This window comes from Sus scrofa, chromosome 8, assembly GCF_000003025.6.
Source record: "Sus scrofa isolate TJ Tabasco breed Duroc chromosome 8, Sscrofa11.1, whole genome shotgun sequence".
Lineage (NCBI taxonomy): Eukaryota > Metazoa > Chordata > Mammalia > Artiodactyla > Suidae > Sus > Sus scrofa.
This window is the reverse complement of record NC_010450.4, coordinates 80721243-80742552: the sequence shown is the minus strand read 5'-3', so window position 1 is coordinate 80742552 and position 21310 is coordinate 80721243. Positions and strand designations below refer to the sequence as shown.

Below are 21310 nucleotides of genomic sequence, written 5' to 3'. Positions count from 1 at the left end.
AGAAACTAAATAAAAGACTTAGGACTTGTATCCAAATTTGAAGGAATGGATTTTTGGCTCCAGCCCCTTTGGGAAGGACTCCAAATCAAATGTTTGATCCTGGTATACTGTCCAATACCCAGGTTTCTGTTTCCGGAAGACAATTAATGTGGTTTATGTTTTGATGGCAGATTTTTAGGACCCTGCCTGATGCGACCTTGCCTGAGCCAGTCTCCCTGTCAACATCACCCCCAAATGCTCCACCAAGGCAATCGAAGAGGCAGGGCCAGAGGACAAAGAGACCCGTGGCTGTGTATAACCTTTGCCTTGAACTGGAAGATGGTAAGATGTTCATTGCGTTTCTCTTCTTGGCCGTCTGTGAAGAAAAATGGCATATCCTGTGTCCCCAGGGCAGGCCCTGGTTTCTATCCTCTGTGTCTTAATTTCCTTTCCCCTCATGATTATAATTTTTGAGATTAACAGGGAGGGTAAGTCAGGCTTTCTTGTCAGGGAGAGGATGCAGGTTTCAGTGTTGTGTTTGTTGTGCATGGTTCTTTTTTTGTTTTGAAAAGACAGCTTAAATTTCTTTTTCGGGAGACTTGTGTGACCTCCTGTGAGGTTATATAACCCCGAGACAAGTGGCAGAGAAACTAAAATTAAAGCAGAGCTTTTACTAGAGGAGCAGATTGAGTCTGATGTTAAATGCATTGAGATCAAAGGCACAGGTCACCGTTGCATTGGGGTCTATGCTTCTGCACCAGCATTGCCCCGTTTTTCTGACTTTCTTCGGAGGCAGGTATCTCATCATAAGGAGGGAGTGGCACATTGACCCCTTTGGGGGCTTGGCTAAGTGATCGGGGCTGCAGTGGGACTCTGACCAGTGGAATTCCTCACTTTCCATCCAAGCTACCTTGTTCCAAATCACTGTTGTCACGTGGCCACAACTGTCTCAATATTGCCGGGTTGCCTTGTTTTTACCGAGAGCCTAGAAATTAGAATCTGAGATACTGATCCCCACAAAACAAGACTGTAAGTCATATCGAGACCACCAGTTGCTGATTTGTAATCATGGGGTTACTGATGTAGAGAAGATTTAAACTACTAAGGTTTTATTGGTTTGGGGGTATGAAGTGATTGTCAAAGGGAGGGAGAAAAGGAAAATAGAAACAAATACCATACCTCCATCCCAAGCGGCTATATAATCATATGTCTGAGGAGCTAATATGCAAAGGTCCATGCAAGCAAATAACAACTGTCTTTAACTCTTAGGGGTCTGTGCAGGAGACTTCAAAATGCCTCCTGTGAAAACACCAAGGGCTCGAGTATTCCGATATGCTTTTATTTTATTTTATTTGTGTCTTTTTGTCTTTTAGGGCCGCAATGGCAGCATATGGAAGTTCCCAGGCTAGGGGTCTAATTGTATCTGTAGTCTCCAGCCTACGCCACAGCCACAGCAACTCGGGATCCGAGCCGCATCTGCTACCTATAGCTCATGGCAACACCAGATCCTTAACCCACTAAACGAGGCGAGGGATCGAACCCCAGTCCTCATTAATGCTAGTCAGGTGCATTAACCACTGAACCACAACAGGAACTCCCCAATAAGGTTTTAAATTGATTAAGACATATATACATATGATACAAGTGTTAGTTTTACAATCAGGTCCTTATTTTCCAGAGGAAGGGCATGATTTTTTAAAGTCAACCTGTAATTTCAAAGCTGCCTTTTAGCTGTTAGTTTCAGCTTCTGAGCCCAGCTAACTTTTTATTCTTTTCTTTTTTTTTTTTTTTCTCACTTTCACTCTCTCTCAATAGAGTTGCTAATAAGGAGTAAAACTGACTGGTTTGAATTGCACCTTTTCTACTATCTCACTTGTCCTCTGGTGGAAGTGTTAAAAAAAATAGTGAACAAGGCAAATGATGGAAAGTAGGAGAGGGGAAAAAAATCAAGGAGACATGAAATAATACCTTCATTGGTGCATCCACCCTTGAGCAGACCTGAATTGACTATTTTTTGTAAGGGAAATGACCCAAGAGGGACTTTTTTTTAAAAAGCGCATCTAGTTTGGGTTTGTTGTTTTTTTTTTTTTCCTCTTTCACTATATGCAACCTGAGCCACAGTGGCGACAATGCCAGATTCTTAACCTGCTGAGCCACCAGAAAACTCCTACTTTTGGGGTAATTTTAGGAATTGAATCATAACAGCCAGTCATGTGTACATAGTGAAGTAATCTTTTGATCACTGGGTTGTTGAGTGATTATTATTAATGGGTAAAAAGCTTCTTAAGTGGTATTTAGTACATCTTTCATATGACTACTCAAAATTATTATATGACCTAAAAATTAGCTTTCCTAATTTTTAGACCATATAATAAGTCTTTAAAAATAATTATAAGGAAAAAAAGGAGATTGACAAATATTTAATTCCTTTAATCTGTTTTCACATTCATTATTTATTTTATTGTATATTTTATGTTTTATTCTACATTTTGTATTTTATTTTTCATTTTTTTCTCGAATGTTATTTTTTTTATTTTTTTTTTTTTAAGGTGATTTTTATTTTTTCCATCAGAGCTCGTTGACAGTGTTCTGTCAATTTTCTACTGTACAGCAAGGTGACCCAGTCACACATACACGTATACATTCTTTTTCTCACATCATCATGCTCCATCATAAGTGACTAGATAGAGTTCTCAGTGCTATAGAGCAGGATCGCATTGCTTACATTTTGTATTTTATAACTTTACATTAGTCCTCCTTGATTGCAGACTTCTTTTTTTTTTTTTTAATGTTGTAAGAATCAGTAAAGTCAAAGATTTTCGTCAAGGAATGATTTTATTTTATCTTAGAGATCATAAGGTAAAGCAATTAAAAACTGTTTATCTCCCTCACCGCAAGTTGTAGCTAGGCTTTAATGGAAGTCAAGTTGTGCGAAAAAGAATTATTTCAGAGAGGCCAAAGTGGGATCCATGTTTTGCATAGTCTAAAAAGGAAAATAAATAAAAAGTGGTGAAAATCCTTTTGAAAAGGCACATACAGGGAAAGGGTATTTAAAAACTGTGTTACTGATCATCACTTTAGCGTATTGAAAACTATACCCCTTCAAAAAAAGTCGCTTGGAGTTTCTGCTGTGTCACAGTGGTTTTAAGGATCTGGTTTTTCATAAATAAATAAATAAATAAATTTGGCCATACCCACAGCATATGGAAGTATACACATCCATCTATCTATCTATCTATACACACACATATATTTTGGCCGCACACATGGCATATGGAAGTATATACATCTATATAATATTGCTTCTTGTCACTAGGACTTAAATGTTTTTCAGTAGCCTAAGAAATTTAATTGTCAACTCTATTTGAAATTTCCAAAAGTTCCAACACTTGATGTATTTTTTTTCCAATTGGTGGTAATTGAGTCATTCCCTCTGTTTACCTAGTTTTGGTTGAGGTATGCCTTTTAGCCAACTCTGGTTGACTCTTTTTCCAGATTTTATAGGGTGTCATGGTTCTGATAGAAAACTTAAATGTAAGTATGTTTTCACACCCACCCCGCCCCCCATGTATTCACTGTAGTACAAGTTAAATTTGACTTAATAAAATCCAGGACGAATTATTTTTGTCTAGAAGTTAGGTAGATTGTTTGCCAAGATTCAAGGAACTAGATTGGATGACCAGATATCTTCTTCAGCTCTATGATTTGGTCACAGATTTGGCATTTGATGGAAGTGGTTTGTGGTATGTTATTTCTTCTTCTTCATCCAGGAGGGCATGGAACTATGTGAAGAACCAAAGAGCTGACCCTGAGAGACACTCAGGATTGGTTTCGGTCCAGCATCAGGCAGATCGAAAAGTCATTATTAGCCATCAACAAGCCTGTTAGCATGAGCTGAAGTAGGAGAGGCCTGGAAGAGGAGAATCCTAGCTGGCATGAAATAGGACAGATAGAATTTCTGCTGTTGGACATGGTTTTTGTTATATTTTTTTCAACCCCTCCTTCCCCCCACCCCAGTTTAATTAAAGACATTTAGTATCTTTAACAAAGGCTTTAATTGGCATTGGCACTTTTAGCCATTCCGCATACACAATGCTCATTATTTTTCTTTGTCATGTGTGATTTAATTGCATTAAACTTATTTGTAGAAGACTTTAACATTTCTAGTTACTTGTTAAGGATCTCTTACTTGATGATTAATGTGCACTGAAAGGGACATAGTATCTAGTTAGATTTCTTTAAATAGACCAGCTGTTAAATCTTTTCTGAAATTCTGGTCTTTTATTATTTTTCAGAAGTGATGTTGTTTATTTTCACATAACATCGCATAATCTCAAGAACCTCAAAGCCGAGTAGATTTGGCTAAGTCAGTTGTTGTGAAATAGCAGCATATGAGGTAGGCTGCTAAGTGCTAAAAAGAAGATGAAAAATCAAAGACCTCTTTTTATTTCATTCTCAAGTTATCTTTATGTTTTTATTTCCTTAGAACTGGTGGTAAAAAAAGCTAAGTGTATGTTGTATATGTGTCTGCTCCTGCCCACTCCAAATTTATGTTCTTACTACATCTTTTTAAAAATTATGTTTCAGATGTACAGCACTGTCGTTTGACATCTGTAGACACTACAAAGTGGTCACCACCCCAAGTCTAGTTACCATCCATCACCATAGAGTTGACCCCCTTCACCATTTCACCTTCCCCTCTGGTAACCACTAATCTGTTCTCTGTCTCTTTAGGTTTGTTTTTGTTTTATTTTGTTGGTTTTGTTTTTTAAGATTCCACATGTGAGTGAAAGCATACCGTTTTTGTCTTTTTCCCTCTGGGTTACTTCACATAAAATATCTCTGTGTTCCCTCTATGTTGTCACAAATATCAAGTTTTGGTTCTTTTTAACGACTGAGTAGTATTCCATTGCACATATGTACCACATCTTTATCCACTCATCCATCTGTGGATACTTAGGTTGTTTCCATATCTTGGTTATTGTAAACAATGCTGCAATGAAAATTAGGGTGCATAATCTTTTCAAACTAGCATTTTTGTGTTCTTTGAATAAATACCTGGTAGTGGTATAGCTGGATCATGAGGTATGTCTATTCTTAATTTTTTAAGGAACCTCCATACTGTTTTCTATACTGGGTGCACCAAGGCACATTCCCACCAGCAGTGTATGAGGGTTCCCTTTTCTCAACACCTCTCTAGCATTTTTTTTTTTTTGTCTCTAATGATAGCCATTGTAACAAGTTATGAGGTGGTATCTCATAGATAAGGTTTTGATTTGCGTTTTCATAATAATGATGTTGAACATCTTTTCATGTGTCTTTTGGCCTTATGTCTTCTTTGGAAAGTGTCTGTTTACATCCTCTGCCCATTTTTTAAATCAGGTTGTTTTTGTTGTTGTTGAGTTGTATGAGTTCTTTATATGTGTTGATTTTTGGGTATTAATGTCTTACTGGATATATGATTTTCTATTAACTTCTCCCATTCACTAGGTTACCTCTTCATTTTGTTGATGGGTTCCTATGCTGTGCAGAAACTTTTCAGTTTGATATAGTCTGATTTTGTTTATTTTTGCTTTTGTCTTCTTAGTCTTTGGAGTCAGATCCACAAAAACATAGCTAAGACTAATATCATTGAGGTTACTACCTATGAATTCTCCCAGGAATTTTATGGTTTTGGCTCTTACATTCAAGTGTTTAATCTGTTTTGAGTTAATTTTTCTATATGGTGTAAGATAGTTGTCTAATTGCATTCTTCAATTTCCTTCCTGTGTCTTAACAGTTTTCATTTGATAGGTCTTGCGTCTCCTTGGTAAAATTTATTCCCAAGTGTTTTATTCTTTTTGATGTAATTGTAAATGGGATTGTTTTCTTAATTTCTGTTTCTGGTAGTTTGTTATTAGTGTTTATTAGTGTATATAAGAATACAGATTTCTGTGTATTGATTTTGCATCCTGTAACTTTAGTGAGTTCATTTATTCTAACAGTTTTTTGATGGAGGCTTTAGGGTTTTCCATCTACAGTATCGTCTGCATATAGTGATTTTCTTTTTCCTTTTTTTTTTTTTACTATTTTTTTATTACTCAATGAATTTATTATTACATTTATAGTTGTTCAATGACATTAAATCCAATTTATAGAATTTCCATCCCACAACCCCAGTGCATCCCCTCATCCCCTGAACTGTCTCCTTTGGAAACCATAACTTTTTCAAAGTCTGTGAGTCAGTATCTATTCTGCAAAAAAGTTCATTGTGTCCTTTTTTCAGATTCCACATGTCACATTTGATGTTGGTGTCTTATTGTCTGACTGACTTCACTTAGCATGATAATTTCTAGGTCCATCCATGTTGCTAAAAATGCCGGTATTTCATTCCTTTTAATGGCTGAGTAATATTCCATTGTGTATATATGTACCACATCTTCTTGATCCACTCCTCTGTCGATGGACATTTAGATTGTTTCAATGTCTTGGCTATTGCAAACAGTGCTACAGTGGACATTGAAGTACATGTGTCTTTTCAAGTAATGGTTTTCTCTGGATAGATGCCTAGGAGTGGGATTGCTGGGTCAAATGGTAGTTCTATGTTTAGTTTTCTGAGGAATCTCCATACTGTTTTCTACAGTGGTTGCACCAGTTTACAATCTCACCAACAGTGTACCAGGGTTCCTTTTTCTCCACACCCTCTCCAGCACTTATTGTTTGTAGACTTTTGGAGGATGGCCATTCTGGCTGGTGTAAGGTGGTACCTCAGAGTGGTTTTGATTTGCATTTCTCTAATAATGAGCAATGTTGAACATCTTTTTATGTATTTTTTGGCCATCTGTATGTCTTCTTTGGAGAATTGTCTGTTTAGATCTTCGCCCATTTTTTGATGGGGTTGTTTGTTTATTTGGTATTGAGTGGTAGGTGTTGATAAATTTTGGAGATTTAATCCCTTGTCAGTTGATTCATTTGCAAAGATTTTCTCCCTCTCTGTGGGTTGTCTTTTTGTTTTGTTTACAGTTTACTTTGCTGTACAGGAACTTTTAAGTTTAATTTAAATCCTATTTGTTTATTTTTGTTTTTACCATGAATCTAAAAGGTGGATCTGAGATGTTGCTGTCGGTTTTATGTCAGAGAGTGTTTGGCCTAAGAGTTTTATACTATCTGGTCTTATATCTAGGTCTTTAATCCATTTTGTGTTTATTTTTGTATATGGTGTTAGGGAGTGTTCTAACTTCATTCTTTTATACGTGGCTGTCCAGTTTTCCCAGCAGCACTCATTGAACAATCTGTCTTTTCTCCATTGTATATTCTTGCCTCCTTTGTCATAGATTAGTTGACTGTAGGTACATGGATTTAATTCTGGACTTCCTATCCTGTTTCACTGATCTGTATTTCTGTCTTTGTGCCAGTACCATACAGTTTTGATGATTGTTGCTTTGTAGTATAGTCTGAGGTCAGGGAGCCTGATTCCTCTAGCTCCATTTTTCTTTTCCAGGATATCTTTGGCTATTCTGGGTCTTTCGTTCTTCCAAACAAACTTTAAAATATTTTGTTTGCGTTGTGTGAAAAATGTCCTTGATAATTTGATAGGGATTGCACTGAATCTGTAGTTTGCCTTGGGTAGTATAGTCATTTTGATAATATTAACTCTTCCAATCCAAGAGCATGGTAAATCTTTCCATCTATTTGTGTTATCTTTGATTTATTTCATCAGTGTCTTAAAGTTTTCAGAGTACAGGTCTTTTGTTTCTTTAGGTAGGTTTACTCCTAGATATTTTATTCTTTTGGATGCAATGGTAAACGGGATTGCTTCCCTGATTTCTCTTTCTTATCTTTCATTGTTAGTATGTAGAAATGCTGTCGATTTCTGTGTATTAATTTTGTATCCTGCGACTTTGCCAAATTCATGGATGAGCTCTAACAGTTTTCTGGTAGAATCTTTAGTATTCTCTAGGTATAGTATCATGTCATCTGCAAATAGAATAGTTTTACTTCTTGCTTTCCAATTTGGTTTCCTTTTATCTCTTTTACTTCTCTGATTGCCATGGCAAGGATTTCAAAAACTGTGTTGAATAGTAGTGGTGAGAGCAGACATCCTTATCTTGTTCCTGATCTCAGCGGGAATTCCTTCAGCTTTTCACCATTGAGAATGATGTGCGCTGCGAGTTTGTCATATACGGCCTTTATCATGTTGAGGTAGTTTCCTTCTATGCCCACTTTCTTTTTTTTTTTTTTTTCTTTGTTGTTGTTGTTGCTGCTGTATTTCTTGGGCCGCACCCGCGGCATATGGAGGTTCCCACGCTAGGGGTCGAATTGGAGCTGTAGCCACCAGCCTACACCAGAACCACAGCAACACGGGATCCGAGCCGCGTCTGCAACCTACACCACAGCTCATGGCAACGCCGGATCATTAACCCACTGAGCAAGGGCAGGGACCGAACCCGCAACCTCATAGTTCCTAGTTGGATTCGTTAACCACTGCGCCACGGCGGGAACTCCTATGCCCACTTTCTGAAGAGTTTTTGTCAGAAATGGGTGTTGGATTTTGTCAAAGGCTTTTTCCATGTCTATTGAGAGGATTGTATGGTTTTTATTCTTCAGTTTGTTAATGTGGTGTGTCACATTGATGAATTTGCAGATATTGAAGAACCTTTGCATCCCTGGGATAAATCCCAGTTGATCATGATGTACAATCCTTTTAATGTATTGTTGGATGCTGTTTGCTAGTATTTTGCTGAGGATTTTTGCATCTATGTTCATCAGTGAAATTGGCCTGTAATTTTCTTTTTTTGTGAAATCTTTGTCTGATTTTGGTATCAGGGTGATGGTGGCCTCATAGAATGAGTTTGGGCGTGTCCCTTCCTCTGCAACTTTTTGGAATAGTTTCAGAAGGATAGGTATTAGCTCGTCTCTAAATATTTGATAGAATTCACCTGTGGTCCTGGACTTTTGTTTGTTGGAAGTTTTTTAATCACAGTTTCAATTTCAGCTCTTGTGATTTGTCCGTTCATCTTTTCTCTTTCATTTTGGTTTAGTCTTGGAAGATTGTACCTTTCTAAGAATTTGTCTGTTTCTTCTAGGTTTTCCATTTTATTGGTGTATAGTTGCATATAGTAGTCTCTTATGATCCTTTGTATTTCTGTGATATCCATTGTTACTTCTTTTTCATTTCTAATTTTATTGATTTGAGTCTTCTCTCTCTTTTTCTTGATAAGTCTGGATATGGGTTTATTAGTTTTGTTGATCTTTTCAAAGAACCAGCTTTTCGTTTCATTGATCTTTTCTATAGTTTTCTTAATTTCTGTTTCATTGATTTCTGCTCTGATCTTTATGAGTTCTTCCCTTCTGCTAACTTTAGGTCTTGTCTGTTCTTCTCTCTCTAGCTTCTTTAGATATAAAGTTAGGTTGTTTATTTGAGCTTTTTCTTGTTTCCTGAGGTAGGCTTGTATTGCTATAAACTTTCCTCTTAGAATGGCTTTTGCTGCATCTCATGGGTTTTGGAGTGTTGTATCTTTGTGGTCACTTGCTTCTAGGTATTTTTTAATTCCCTCTTTGATTTCTTCAGTGATCCATTGGTTGTTTAGTAGCATGTTGTTTAGTCTCCACGTGTTTGTGTTTTTTGCGGTTTTTTTCTTGTTGTTGATGTCCAGTCGTATAGTGTTGTGGTTGGAAAAGATGCTTGATATGATTTCAATTTTCTTAAAGTTATGGAGGTTTGATTTGTAGCCCAGGATGTGATCAATCTTAGAGAATGTTCCATGTGCACTTTAGAAGAATGTGTATTCTATTGCTTTTGGATGGAATGTCCTATAATATCTATGAATTCCATCTGGTCTAATGCTTCATTCAGGGCCTGTGTTTCCTTATGGATTTTGTGTCTGGATGATCTGTCCATTGCTGTAAGTGGGGTGTTAAAGTCCTCCACTATTATTGTGTTATTGTCAATTTGTCCTTTTAAGGTTGTTAGCAGTTGCCTTATATATTGTGGTGATCCCATGTCGGGTGTGTAGATATTTAAAATTGTTATATCTTCTTCTTGGATTGATCCTTTGATCATTATGTAGTGACCTTCTTTGTCCCTTAAAATATTGTTCATTTTAAAGTCTATTTTGTCTGATATGAGTATTGCTACTCCAGCTTTCTTTTGATCCCTGTTTGCATGGAATATTTTCTTCTATCCTCTCACTTTCAATTTGTATGTGTCCCTAGAAGTGAAGTGGGTCTCTTGAAGACAGCATATATATGGGTCTTGTTTTTGTATCCATTCAGCTACTCTTTGTCTTTTGGTAACATTTAAGGTAATTTTTGATATGTATGTTTTTATTGCCATTTTATGAATTGCTTTGGATTTGTTTTTGTTGCTTTTTTTCCTTCCCTTCTCTTGTTCTCTCCTCTTGTGGTTTGATGACTATCTTTAGTGTTGTATTTGAGTTGATTTTTCCTCCTTATTTTGTGTATCAATTGTAGATTTTTGGTTTGCAGTTATTTTGAAGTTTTGATATAAGAATCTATGTATATATGAGATTGTTTTAAGTTGTTGGTCTCTTAATTCCAAGTGCATTTCCAATGTCCTGCATTTTTACCCTCCTCATGATTTCTGATTTTGGTGGCATAATTGTGTGTGGATGATTTCGTATCTTTACTGTATGTATATCTTTACTGGTGAGCCTTGTCATGCTTTTGATTTGTCCTTCAAATGTGAAAGAGAGCCTTGCTGGGTAAAGTAATCTTGGTTGGAGGTTTTTTCCCTTCATCACATTAAGTATATCATGCCACACCCTTCTGGCCTGCAGAGTTGCTGAAATAACCTTATCGGGGTTCCCTTGTATGTTATTGGTTTCTTTTCTCTAGCTGCTTTCAGTGTTTTCTCTTTGTCTTTAATTTTTTCAGTTTAATGTGTGCCTCGAGGTGTTCCTCCTTGGGTTTATTTTATATGGTACTTGTTGTGCTTCCTGGATTTGAGTGAGTGGTTCCTTTCCCATGTTAGGGAAGTTTTTGGCTATTATCTCCTCGAATATTTTTTTCTGTCCCCTTCTCTCTCTCTTCTCCTTCTGGCATCCGTGTAATGTGAATGTTGGTGCATTTAACGTCTCTGAGTTCTCTGAGACTCTTTTCATTTGTTTTCATTTTTTTTTCTGTTCCACATTCATAGTTTCCACTAATCTGTCCTCCACCTCACTTATTCGTTCTTCTGCCTCCTGTATTCTGCTGTTAGCTGCTTCTAGTGAATTTTTTATTTCAGTTATTGTATTTTGCATCTCTTCTTGTTTAAGTTTTATATCTTTCATCTCTTTGCTCAGAGTTTCCTGTAAGTTATCCATCTTTCCCCCCAGTTTATTTCCAATGTCTTGCATCATCTTCAGCATCGACAGTGTAAAGTCTTTTTCCTGGAGGCTGAGAATCTCCTGATCACTTAGCTGATTCTCCGGGGTTTTTTCTTTTTCCCTCATTTGAGTTGTAGTTCTCTGTCTTTTCATTTTTATATGTTTTTGGCATGGTGACCTCTTTGCAGACAATAGAATTGTAGCCTCTTGTACTTCTGGTGTCTGCCCCCCTTGTGGCTGAAGTTGGTGGGGGGCTTGCTGTAGGCTTCCTTATGGGAGGGCTGATGCCTGCCCACTGGTAGGTGGAGCTGATTTCTGTCCTTCTGGTGGCTGGGGCTTTGTCTCTGGATGGGATTAGAGGTGGCTGTGTGCCTGGGGGGGTCTTTAGGCAGACTGTTTACTGAGGGGCAAGGCTGTGATCCCACCTAGATTGTTGTATGGCCTGGGGCTTCTCAGCACTGATGGGTGGGGCCAGATTTTCCCAATATGGCCACTCCAGGGAAAGGCACATTGCTGAGTATTGCCAAGAGCTTTGCTTCCAATGCCCTTCCCCCACAGTAAGCCACATTCACCCCTGTTTTCCTTCAAGAACTGCAGTCAGGTTTGACCCAGATTCCTATGGAGACTTTCCTTTCCCCTGGGACCCAGTGCACATGAAAGTTTGTGTGTGCCTTTTAAGAATGGGTTCTCCATTTCCACCATTCCTGTGGTGCTCCTGTGCACAAGCCCTACTGGCCTTCAATGCCAGATTCTCCAGGGGCTTTTTCGCCCAGTGCCAGATCCCCACACATGGGAGTTTGATGTGGGGCTCAGAATTCTCACTCCTCACTCCAAAGGTGAGTCTTTGTGTACCAGTTACTTTCCAGTCTGTGGGGCTTCCCACCTGGGAAGTATGGGGTTGCTTATATCATCTAATCACCCCTCCTACCTCTTGATGTGGCTTTCTCTTTGTCTTCTGGAGTAGGATACCTTTTTGAAAGTTTCCAGTTCATTTGGTTGACAGTTGCTCAGCATTTAGTTGTACATGTTGTTGTTTTTAGGAGAGAAGTTGAGCTCGTCATTGTATTCTGCCATCTTAATCCTGCATATAGTGATTTTCTAATTTGGATGTTTTTTAATTCTTTTTTTTTTCTGATGGCTGTGGTTAAGATTTCTAAAACTATGTTGAATGAAAGTGGAAAGAGTGGGCACCCTTGTTCCTGATCTTACAGGAAAAGCTTTCAGCTTTTCACTCTTAGAGTATGGTGTTAGTTGTGGGCTTGTCATATATGGCCTTTATTACATAAAGTTACAAGTCCTCTAACCCCACTGTGTTGAGAATTTGTATCATAAATAGATATTTAATTTTGTGAAATGCTTTTTTGACATCTATTGAGATGATCACATGATTTTTATCCTTCATTTTGTTAATGTGATATATCATGTTGATTGATTTATGAATGTTGAACCAATCTTACATTCCAGGAATAAATCCCACTTGATGATGGTGTAAGCTCCTTTTAGTGTATTTAGTGTATTGTTGGATTCAGTTTGCTAATATTTTGTTGAGGACTTTTTCATCTATGTTGATCAAGGATACTGGCTTGTAATTTTCGTTCTTTCTTTCTTTCTTTTGTGGTGTTCTCATCTGGTTTTGGCATCAGGATAATGTTGGCTTCATAAAATGTGTTTGGAAGATTTCTTTCCTCTTCAGTTTTTTGGAAGAGTTTGAGAAAGATAAGTATTAAATCTTCTTTGAGTATTTTGTAGAATTTGCCAGTGAAACCATCTGTTTGGGTTTTTATTTGTTAGGAGATTTCTGATTAATGTTTTTACCTCCTTACTAGTAATTAATCTATTCAGATTTTCTATTTCTTCATGATTCATTCTTGGAAGGTTTTATATTTCTAGGAATTGATCATTTTTTCCCCTGGAAAATTGTTTGTGGTAGTCTCTTATGATTCTCTGTATTTGGTATCAGTTGTTCCCCCCACCCACCCCCAATTTTACTTAGTTTTGTTCTCTCTCTTTTTTCTTGGTAAATCCAGCTAAATGTTTGTCAATATTATCTTTTCAAAGAACCAGCTCTCAGTTTCATTGATATTTTCTATTTTTCTTTGTTTTTAAGTCTCTATTTCATATATTCCCACTCTATTATTTCTTTCCTTCCACTAATTTTGGGCTTTGCTTATTCTTTTTCTAATTACTCTAGGTGTAAGTTAAGTTGTTTATTTTGGATTTTTGCTTCTTGACATAGTCCTATACTGTTAGGAATTTTCTTTGGTGCATTCCATTGATTGTGGCATGTTATATATCTGTTTACATTTGTCTCCAGGTATTTTTTAATTTCTCCTTTGATTTTTTTGATGATCCATTGGTTGCTCAGTAGCCTGTTGGTTTATCTCCATGTTTTCATGTTTTTCTTTTTTTCTTATGATTAATTTCTAGTTTTATACCATTGTGGTTGGAAAAGATGCTTAGTATGATTTTAGTTTTCCTGAGACTTGTTTAGTGACCTAATATGTGATCTATTCTGGAGAATGTTACATATGCCTTTGAAAAGAATGCATATTCTGCTTTTGGATGGAATGGTCTGTGTTTATATATATCTATTAAGTCCATCTTGAATATATATCTATTAAGTTATTTAAAGTCAGTGTTTTATTTTTGATTTTCTATCTGGATGATCTATCCATCAGTGTAAGTGGGAGATGTTAAAGTCTCCCACTATTATTTCTTTTTATGTACATTAATACTTGCCTTTTATATATTGATGCTCCTCTCTGTTGCCTATACATTTATAAATGTTATATTTTCTTGCTGGATTGACCTCTTTACATTATGTAATGCTCTTTGTCTTTTTTACAGTTTTTGTTTTAAAGTCTCTTTTCCAGCTTTCTTTTATTCCTGTTTGTATGGAATGTCTCTTTAGATCCCCTCACTTTGTCTCTGTATGCCCTTTCTTCTGAAGGGAGTCTCTCTTCATTCTTTTGATTGGCAAATTTAGTCCATTTATATTTAAAGTAATTATTGATAGGTGTATACTTATTGCTATTATGTTAACCGCTCTCTGGCTGTTTTTGTAGTTCTTCTCTGTTCCTTTCTTCTCTTTCTCTCTTCCTTTGTGTCTTGGTGGTTTTTCTTAGTGTTGTGTTTAGATTCCTTCCATGCTTTCTTTTGTGCATTAACTGTAAGTTTTTTTCTTGTGGTTCACATATAACATTTTATGTAAATGGTAGCCCATTTTAAGTTGGTAGCCACTTAAAGACTTGGATTGTTTTCAAATTTATCTTTCTACTTCCCCCATCACATTTTATACTTTTGATGACACATTTTATATCTTTTTATTTTGTGCATCTCCTAATTATTTAAATTTTAGTTAATTTTACTACGTTTGTCTTTTAACCTTCACATTTGTATTTTAAGTGGCCAATTCACTACTTTTTGTATATTTACCTTTTCCAGTGATAGTTTTTTATGTATTTTCTCATTATTATTTAGTGTCATTTCTTTTCAACTTAAAGAAATCTTGTAGTGTTAGTTTAGTGGTAATGAACTTCTTTAGCTTCAGTTTATCTGGGAAACCCTTAACCTCTGTGTCAGTTCTGAATGATAACTTAGTGGGTGCAAAATTCTTGGTTGAAATTTTTTTCTTTCAACACTTTGAATATGTTGCATCATTCCCTTCTGGCCTGTAAAATTTCTGCAGAAAAATTTGCTGGTGGCTCTACAGGGTTTTTCATATATGTAACAAGTTTTTTTTCCTCTTATCTTTTTTTGTTTGTTTGTTTGTTTCATTTTTATTTTTTTTTCTTTTGTCATTTTAGGCCCATACCCACAGCATATGGAGGTTCCCAGGCTAGGGGTCCAATCAGAGCTGTAGCCGCTGGCCTATGCCACAGCCACACCAGATCTGAGCCATGTCTGCAACCTACACCACAGTTCACGGCAATGCCAGATCCTTAACCCACTGAGTGAGGCCAGGGATCGAACCTGCAGCCTCATGGTTCCTAGTTGGATTTGTTTCCACTGCAACACAATGGGAACTCTCTTTTTAGGATTCTCTCCTTATCCTTAATTTTTACCATCTCAATTATAATGTGTCTTGGTGTGTGTCTCTTTGGTTTCATCTTGTTTGGAACTCTTTGGGCTTCCTGGACCTGGATGTCTGTTGTCTTCCCCAGAGTAGAGAAGTTTTAGCCACTATTTCTTCAAATAAGTTTTCTGGTCCTTTCTCTCCTTTTTCTTCTGGCACCCCAAGAATATGAATTTGATGTTGTCCTAAATGTATCTTCACTTAAATTTTATTTTATTTTTTTTACTGTTCTGTGTAGGCAAGTTCTGTTGTTTTGTCTTTCAGCTTGCTGATTTTTTCTCCTGCCTCATTTAGTCTGCTGCTGAACTCCTGTAGTGTATTTTTCACTTCAGTTATAACTTCTCTTTGATACTTTCTTATATTTTCTAACTCTTTTTTGAAGTTCTTATTGTATTCATCATTTCTCCCAAGTTCAGTGAGTACCTTTATGACTCTTACTTTGAACTCAGTATCAGGCTGATTGCTTATCTTCCTTTCCTTTAGTTCCTTTTCTGAAGCTTTGTTGTGTTCTTTGGTTGGAACTTATTCCTCTGTCTCTTCATTTTTCCTCATTCTATGTCTTTTTTCTATGTATTAGGTAAATCAGCTATCTCCCCCTGAAATGAAGGAATGGCCTTATTTAGGAGATGCCCTGTGGGGCTCAGATGTGCCTTCCTGCCTGGACACCAGAGCCAGCCACTCAGGGAGTGTCCCGCGTGTGGAGTGCATGAGCTATTTTGTTGTGGAAGCAATGTGACTGCTGCTGCAGTGTCTGGTGGATGGGGCTGGCCTCTGAGCCCTTAGTACCTTTTTTTTTTTTTTTCTCCTGTCTTTTTTGTCTTTTTAGGGCTGCACTCGTGGCATATGGAGATTCCTAGGCTAGGGGTTGAATCAGAGCTGTAGCTGCCAGTCTACATCACAGCACAGCAATTTGAGATCCAGGCTGTGTCTGTGACCTACACCACAGCTCATGGCAACACTGGATCCTTAACCCACTGAGCAAGGCCAGTGATCAAATCCTCATCCTTGTGGATACTAGTCAGGTTCATTAACTACTAAGCCACAACAGGAACTCACCCTTAGTACCTTTTTATATAAAGGAAGGCTTTTGTGTTTTTTATAAAGTCCCCTATGTAAGGAAAGCTCATAAGGTTATCTGAGATATAGTCTTTTCTATTTTTTATTCCAGACAGAAGAAACATTTTAAAAGACAGTTTGGGGAGTGAAAAGAGGATTATCGTCTGAATTTTGACTAAGCTCCCCCTTTCTTCCTTTATGCGAGCTCTAATTTTAAACAGACTAGAAATTCACAGGACTCGTTTTTATTTGTATCGTCTTGGGTAATTAGGTATTCTGTGCCTATCTTCTTTTGTACATGATATAGCAGTTTGTTTATTTAGACAACATAAAAAATACGCCTTATAACGAGTTGAAAACAAAATCATCTCACAAGCCAATTGGCAAGATTTAATATTATTTTAGAGTAGTTCCTACTTGGGCATCGTTAGGTTGGCACTTTCCCACTTGGATCCTGGATGTGCTAACTGCAGCACATTTTGTTGAACATGTATTATTGTAGTCCTACAGTGTGGAAAAAACATAAGGATGCAGAGCCTTATAGCACAAAAGTGAAAATACAGCTGCTGAAGAGATGGATAATGAAGCATGACCCTTTTCCTTTTATCATAAAGGAGAAACCTCTCTAGATATGCATCAGTCTCTAATACCACAGTTGGACAATCTGTAGGAATCAAGAAGGCCATGGTAAAAGGCCGGTTAAGTAATTTAAGCGTAGGTTGATGAGGGCTTGAGTCAGCATTGGGTATTGCAAGTAAAATGGTCATCTGGTAGAGATGTTAAGGCAAATTTTGGGTCTGTTGCACTGACCAGATGTGGAGGATGAAGGCAGGTAGTCAAAACAGATGTCATCAGCCACATTTTAGTCTTATAGGCAAATCTCTCCTTGTGTTTACATCTTAGTTTTGTTCTGTGGGTTTTGGGGGGGGGGGCAGGGGGTGCCACACATGTGGCATGTGAAAGTTCCCTGGGCCAAGAATTGAACCCATGCTACAGCAGCCACCCAAGCCACTGTCATGACAACACTGGAACACCAGGTCCTCAACCCGATGTACCACAAGAGAACTCCTGTGGGTTTTTTTGTTTTTTAAATATTTAAACCATCAGGGTTTCCCTTCATGGCTCAGCGGTTAATGAACCTGACTAGGATCCGTAAGGACATGCGTTCAATCCCGGGCCTCACCCAGTGGGTCAGAGATCTGATGTTGCCGTGAGCTATGGTGTGTAGGTTGCAGATGCGGCTCAGGTCCTGTGTTCCTGTGGTTGTAGGCATAGGCAGGCAGCTGCAGCTCCGATTCGACCCCTAGCCTGGGACCTTCCATATGCCTGAGGGTGAAGCCATAAAAAGCAAATTAAATAAATAAATATTTAGACCATCTTTAAAAAGGGTTTTACTTTGTTAGTGTCTTCATTACATTTTTTTTTCAGTCCCTATTTTTGTATATAAGTATTTTAGAAAATAGGTTTGACATAAACAGTGTCTGTAGAAAGCCTATGGACAAAGAAATATTATGTAACGATGAATGTCGTCTTAGAGACAGAATAATCTAATCAGTATGAACAGTGTAGAGTTCTGTTTTTTCCTGCTTTACTTCACAGACTCATGTAACACATGGGTGGCACTCGCCATACTCAAAGGTAATTATTTCAGTAAAAGTCAAGGATGGAGAGCGGGCAGTCATGGCAGTGATGCACTCTCTCCTCTCACTTCCCTGCGGGTATCTTTAGAAATCACCTTCATGAAAACATGCTGTTGTAAGTGAATTGTTACTCCCCTGTCCTCCCTAAAATTGTGTCAGGACACTCAGATATGAGAAGAACCACTGTAAAGCCACCATTGATGGACCTTCTCGAGCTACTGACATTTCCTTATAAACATATCTGATCAGATTGCACAGAATTAGAAGTAACCGGCCACAAACCAATGTTTGTCTTATGCTTGGCAATGTTCTCTTGATTCTTGTCTTTTTTTTTTTCTGCATGACCCTTCATGGGTGGACTCTGGATAATAAATTTCTGAGAGATGGGGCCTCTTGCCACCTCCCCAGAGCAAAGTCATGATTCCTTGACATGGAATTACTGTGTTGTGAAGTTAAATCTTGGACCAGGCTTGAGTCAGTGACAGTCCATGTAGACAGATGATTTCTTAACTCGCTTTTACAATGATGAGATCAATGGGTTGGAAAAGGCAGCCAGAAATGTCAAGGCTGTGACTGAGTTGCGGTTTGCCCATAAGTTGTGCACGCTGCCTCCCCTGCACTGGCGTCTCCCCGGAAGCCTTCCCGAAGCTCAGCCCCGCTCGTGTTAGTGACAAAGCACAAGGCAACTTCTTATGTGACTTCCTCTGTAATCTTAACTATGCTTCTGTGTGGGACGAACACTCCCCCTTTCTCTGGAGGGGGAAAGAAAAAGCTTATTTAATGCCTTAAAAAAAAATGCATAGCTGCTTCTGTGGTGCAAATAAGTTCATGGCAGGTAACTAGAATTTATAGAAGAGAGAAAAATCCTTTAAAGCTTGTCTCCCTGTGGTGTGGATTTTTTCTTCACTTCTAATAGCTTTTATTTTAATTTCCAGTTCTGAATTCAAGCAGCTGTCACTCTCTTTATAGCCCTCTTTGAAACTCTTACAGCGTAGGAGGTAGTCGGGCTGTCTAAGAAACATCTTTTCAAACCAACCAAAGTATTGTTTATCCTGAAAGAGAAAGAATTTTTGAGGCTGTCAAGAGTGACTGATTTGAAGTGTTTCGTTGGGTAGCCAGGAAGATGAGCAGAAGTCTTAAGGAGAAAGTGTTATCTCAGGGTGGCCAATTCCAATCTAATTCTATTACTCAGAAAACTCTTAGGACCACAAGACAAATTACCGAGAGATAAGGGTGTTTGTTGCCTACAATTCCTGTAACCAAACAAACCTGCCGCCAGTTTGTTTTTACTCATTGAATCCCTACCAGCTGTTAAGGAAAAAGAGATGATGTCAGCTGTGGCCACCACTCCTGTAACCAGCTGTCTTTCCTGGCCTTTGATGAACTCTGGGTCGCAACTTGGCAGCCTGGCTCCTTCTAAAGGCTCATTCTGCTTCCCATGGCATTTTTTTTTTTTTTTTTGGCCTTTTTTTAGGGCTGCACCTGCAGCATGTGAAAGTTCCCAGGCCAGGTAAGGCTCAAATCAGAACTGTAGGTGCTGGCCTACACCACAGCTCATGGCAAGACTAGATCCTTAACCCACTAAGCGATGCCAGGGATTGAACCTGCCATGCTCATGGATACTATTTGGGTTTGTTACTGCTGAGCCACAACAAAAATTCCCCCATGGCATTCTTGTGTGTCTTCTGAGCAGTGTTTAGAAGGAGTCCAATGTCCCCCTTGCATGGGAGAAAAAAAATCTTCAAGCCTGTTACAATGAATTACATGGCTGACATTTTGCATGTACTAATATTTGTTCTTTGAACTCAGCAACATGAGTTTTTGAACTTGCTTGCAGTGTGATTATGGTCATGGTTTTATTTTTCTCTTTGGGTCAGAATAGAAATAGTGACTCTTGGAGTTCCTGTTGTGGCTCAGTGGTAATGAGCCCAACAAGTATCCATGAGGACTCATGTTTGATCCCTGGCCTTGCTCAGAGGCTTAAAGGATATGGAATTGTCATGTGCTGTGGTGTAGTGGCAGACGCAGCTCGGATCTGGCTTTGCTGTGGCTGTGGCGTAAGCCAGTGGCTGTAGCTCCGATTTGACCCCTAGCCTGGGAACTTCCATATGCCACAGCCCTTAAAAAAAAAAAAAAAAAGAAAGAAAAGAAATAGTGACGCTTTACTTTTTGGCCACATCTACACTATGCATAAGTTCCTGGGCCAGGGATTGACCCTGAGCCACAGCAGTAGCCTGAGGCACAGCTGCAGCAATGCTGGATCCTTAACCAACTGAGCCACCAGGGAACTCTGAAACTGTGATTCTGTAAATCTTTGATCCATATCTTAGTTATTTTAAAAATGTACTCTTTTTCTCAATTTTTTAAATAATTAATGTGATAATAGGATGCAGAGTTTGGAGGGTAATAATAGTGTACAATTACATATACTATATTATGTGACAGCTACTGTTTTTAGCAATATTTCTTGAACTTAGGTAATAATCCTGTAGGTAGGATTATTACCATGTTTTTTAGTTCGGGAAGCTGAGGCTCAGAGAAGGTCAGTAGCTCACCTGGGTCTCCCAGTTGGCAGTGACCAAGTCACGATTGACCAGTCTGATCCCAGAGTCCAGGCTCCTTACTGTTTTGCTCAAGTGCAAACCCAAGTGCCTCAGCAAATGGTCTTCTCGTCTCTGGAGTTTTCCATGGACGGTCTTTTTAGAGATATTGTGTGCCTTTCAATCAATATTTTGATTTATTTTTTTTTTAAATTTTGAGAATGATTCTTAGATTTTTCATCAAGGTTTTTCATCAAAAAGGGTAGCTAGTGTTGTTTTTGTTTTTTTTTTTTTCCTTTTCTTTTTAGGGCTGCACCCACGGCATGTAGGAAGTTCCCAGTCTAGGGGTCGAATCGAAGCTGCAGCTGCCAGCCTACACTACAGCCACCAGCCTACACTACAGCCACAGCAACATAGGATCCAAGCCGTTGCTGCGACCTACACCACAGCTCACGGCAACGCCAGATCCTTAACTCACTGAGCGAAGCCGGGGATCAAACCCACGTCCTCATGGATCCTAGTTGTGTTCATTAACCGCTGAGTCACTAGTGGAACTACTAGTTTTTTTTTTTTTAATTTAATTTTTTTATAAGGGAATCAAGAGTTATGATTTTGATGAAGAAGAAAGCCAGAGATGAAGAGGGTTTTAAACCCAGGGCAGAATACATTGTAACAAAAATGGACCCTCCATGAGAAAGAGGGGAATGCTTA

General features: G+C 38.2%; 1 protein-coding gene across 4 annotated transcripts in view; it reads left to right on the top strand.

Moving 5' to 3' along the window:
- The window catches only part of ARHGAP10 (Rho GTPase activating protein 10), a 349503-nt gene that overhangs the window by 281949 nt on the left and 46244 nt on the right, over window positions 1-21310 (top strand). For 3 of the 4 annotated variants that reach the window (XM_021100659.1, XM_021100661.1, XM_021100660.1), the window contains exon 19: window positions 171-321. The exons of the other annotated variant lie outside the window; for it this stretch is intronic. In XM_021100659.1, coding sequence (XP_020956318.1) covers window positions 171-321 — 151 coding nt within the window. The remainder of the gene's footprint in view (window positions 1-170; window positions 322-21310) is intronic. 4 annotated transcript variants of the gene reach the window in all.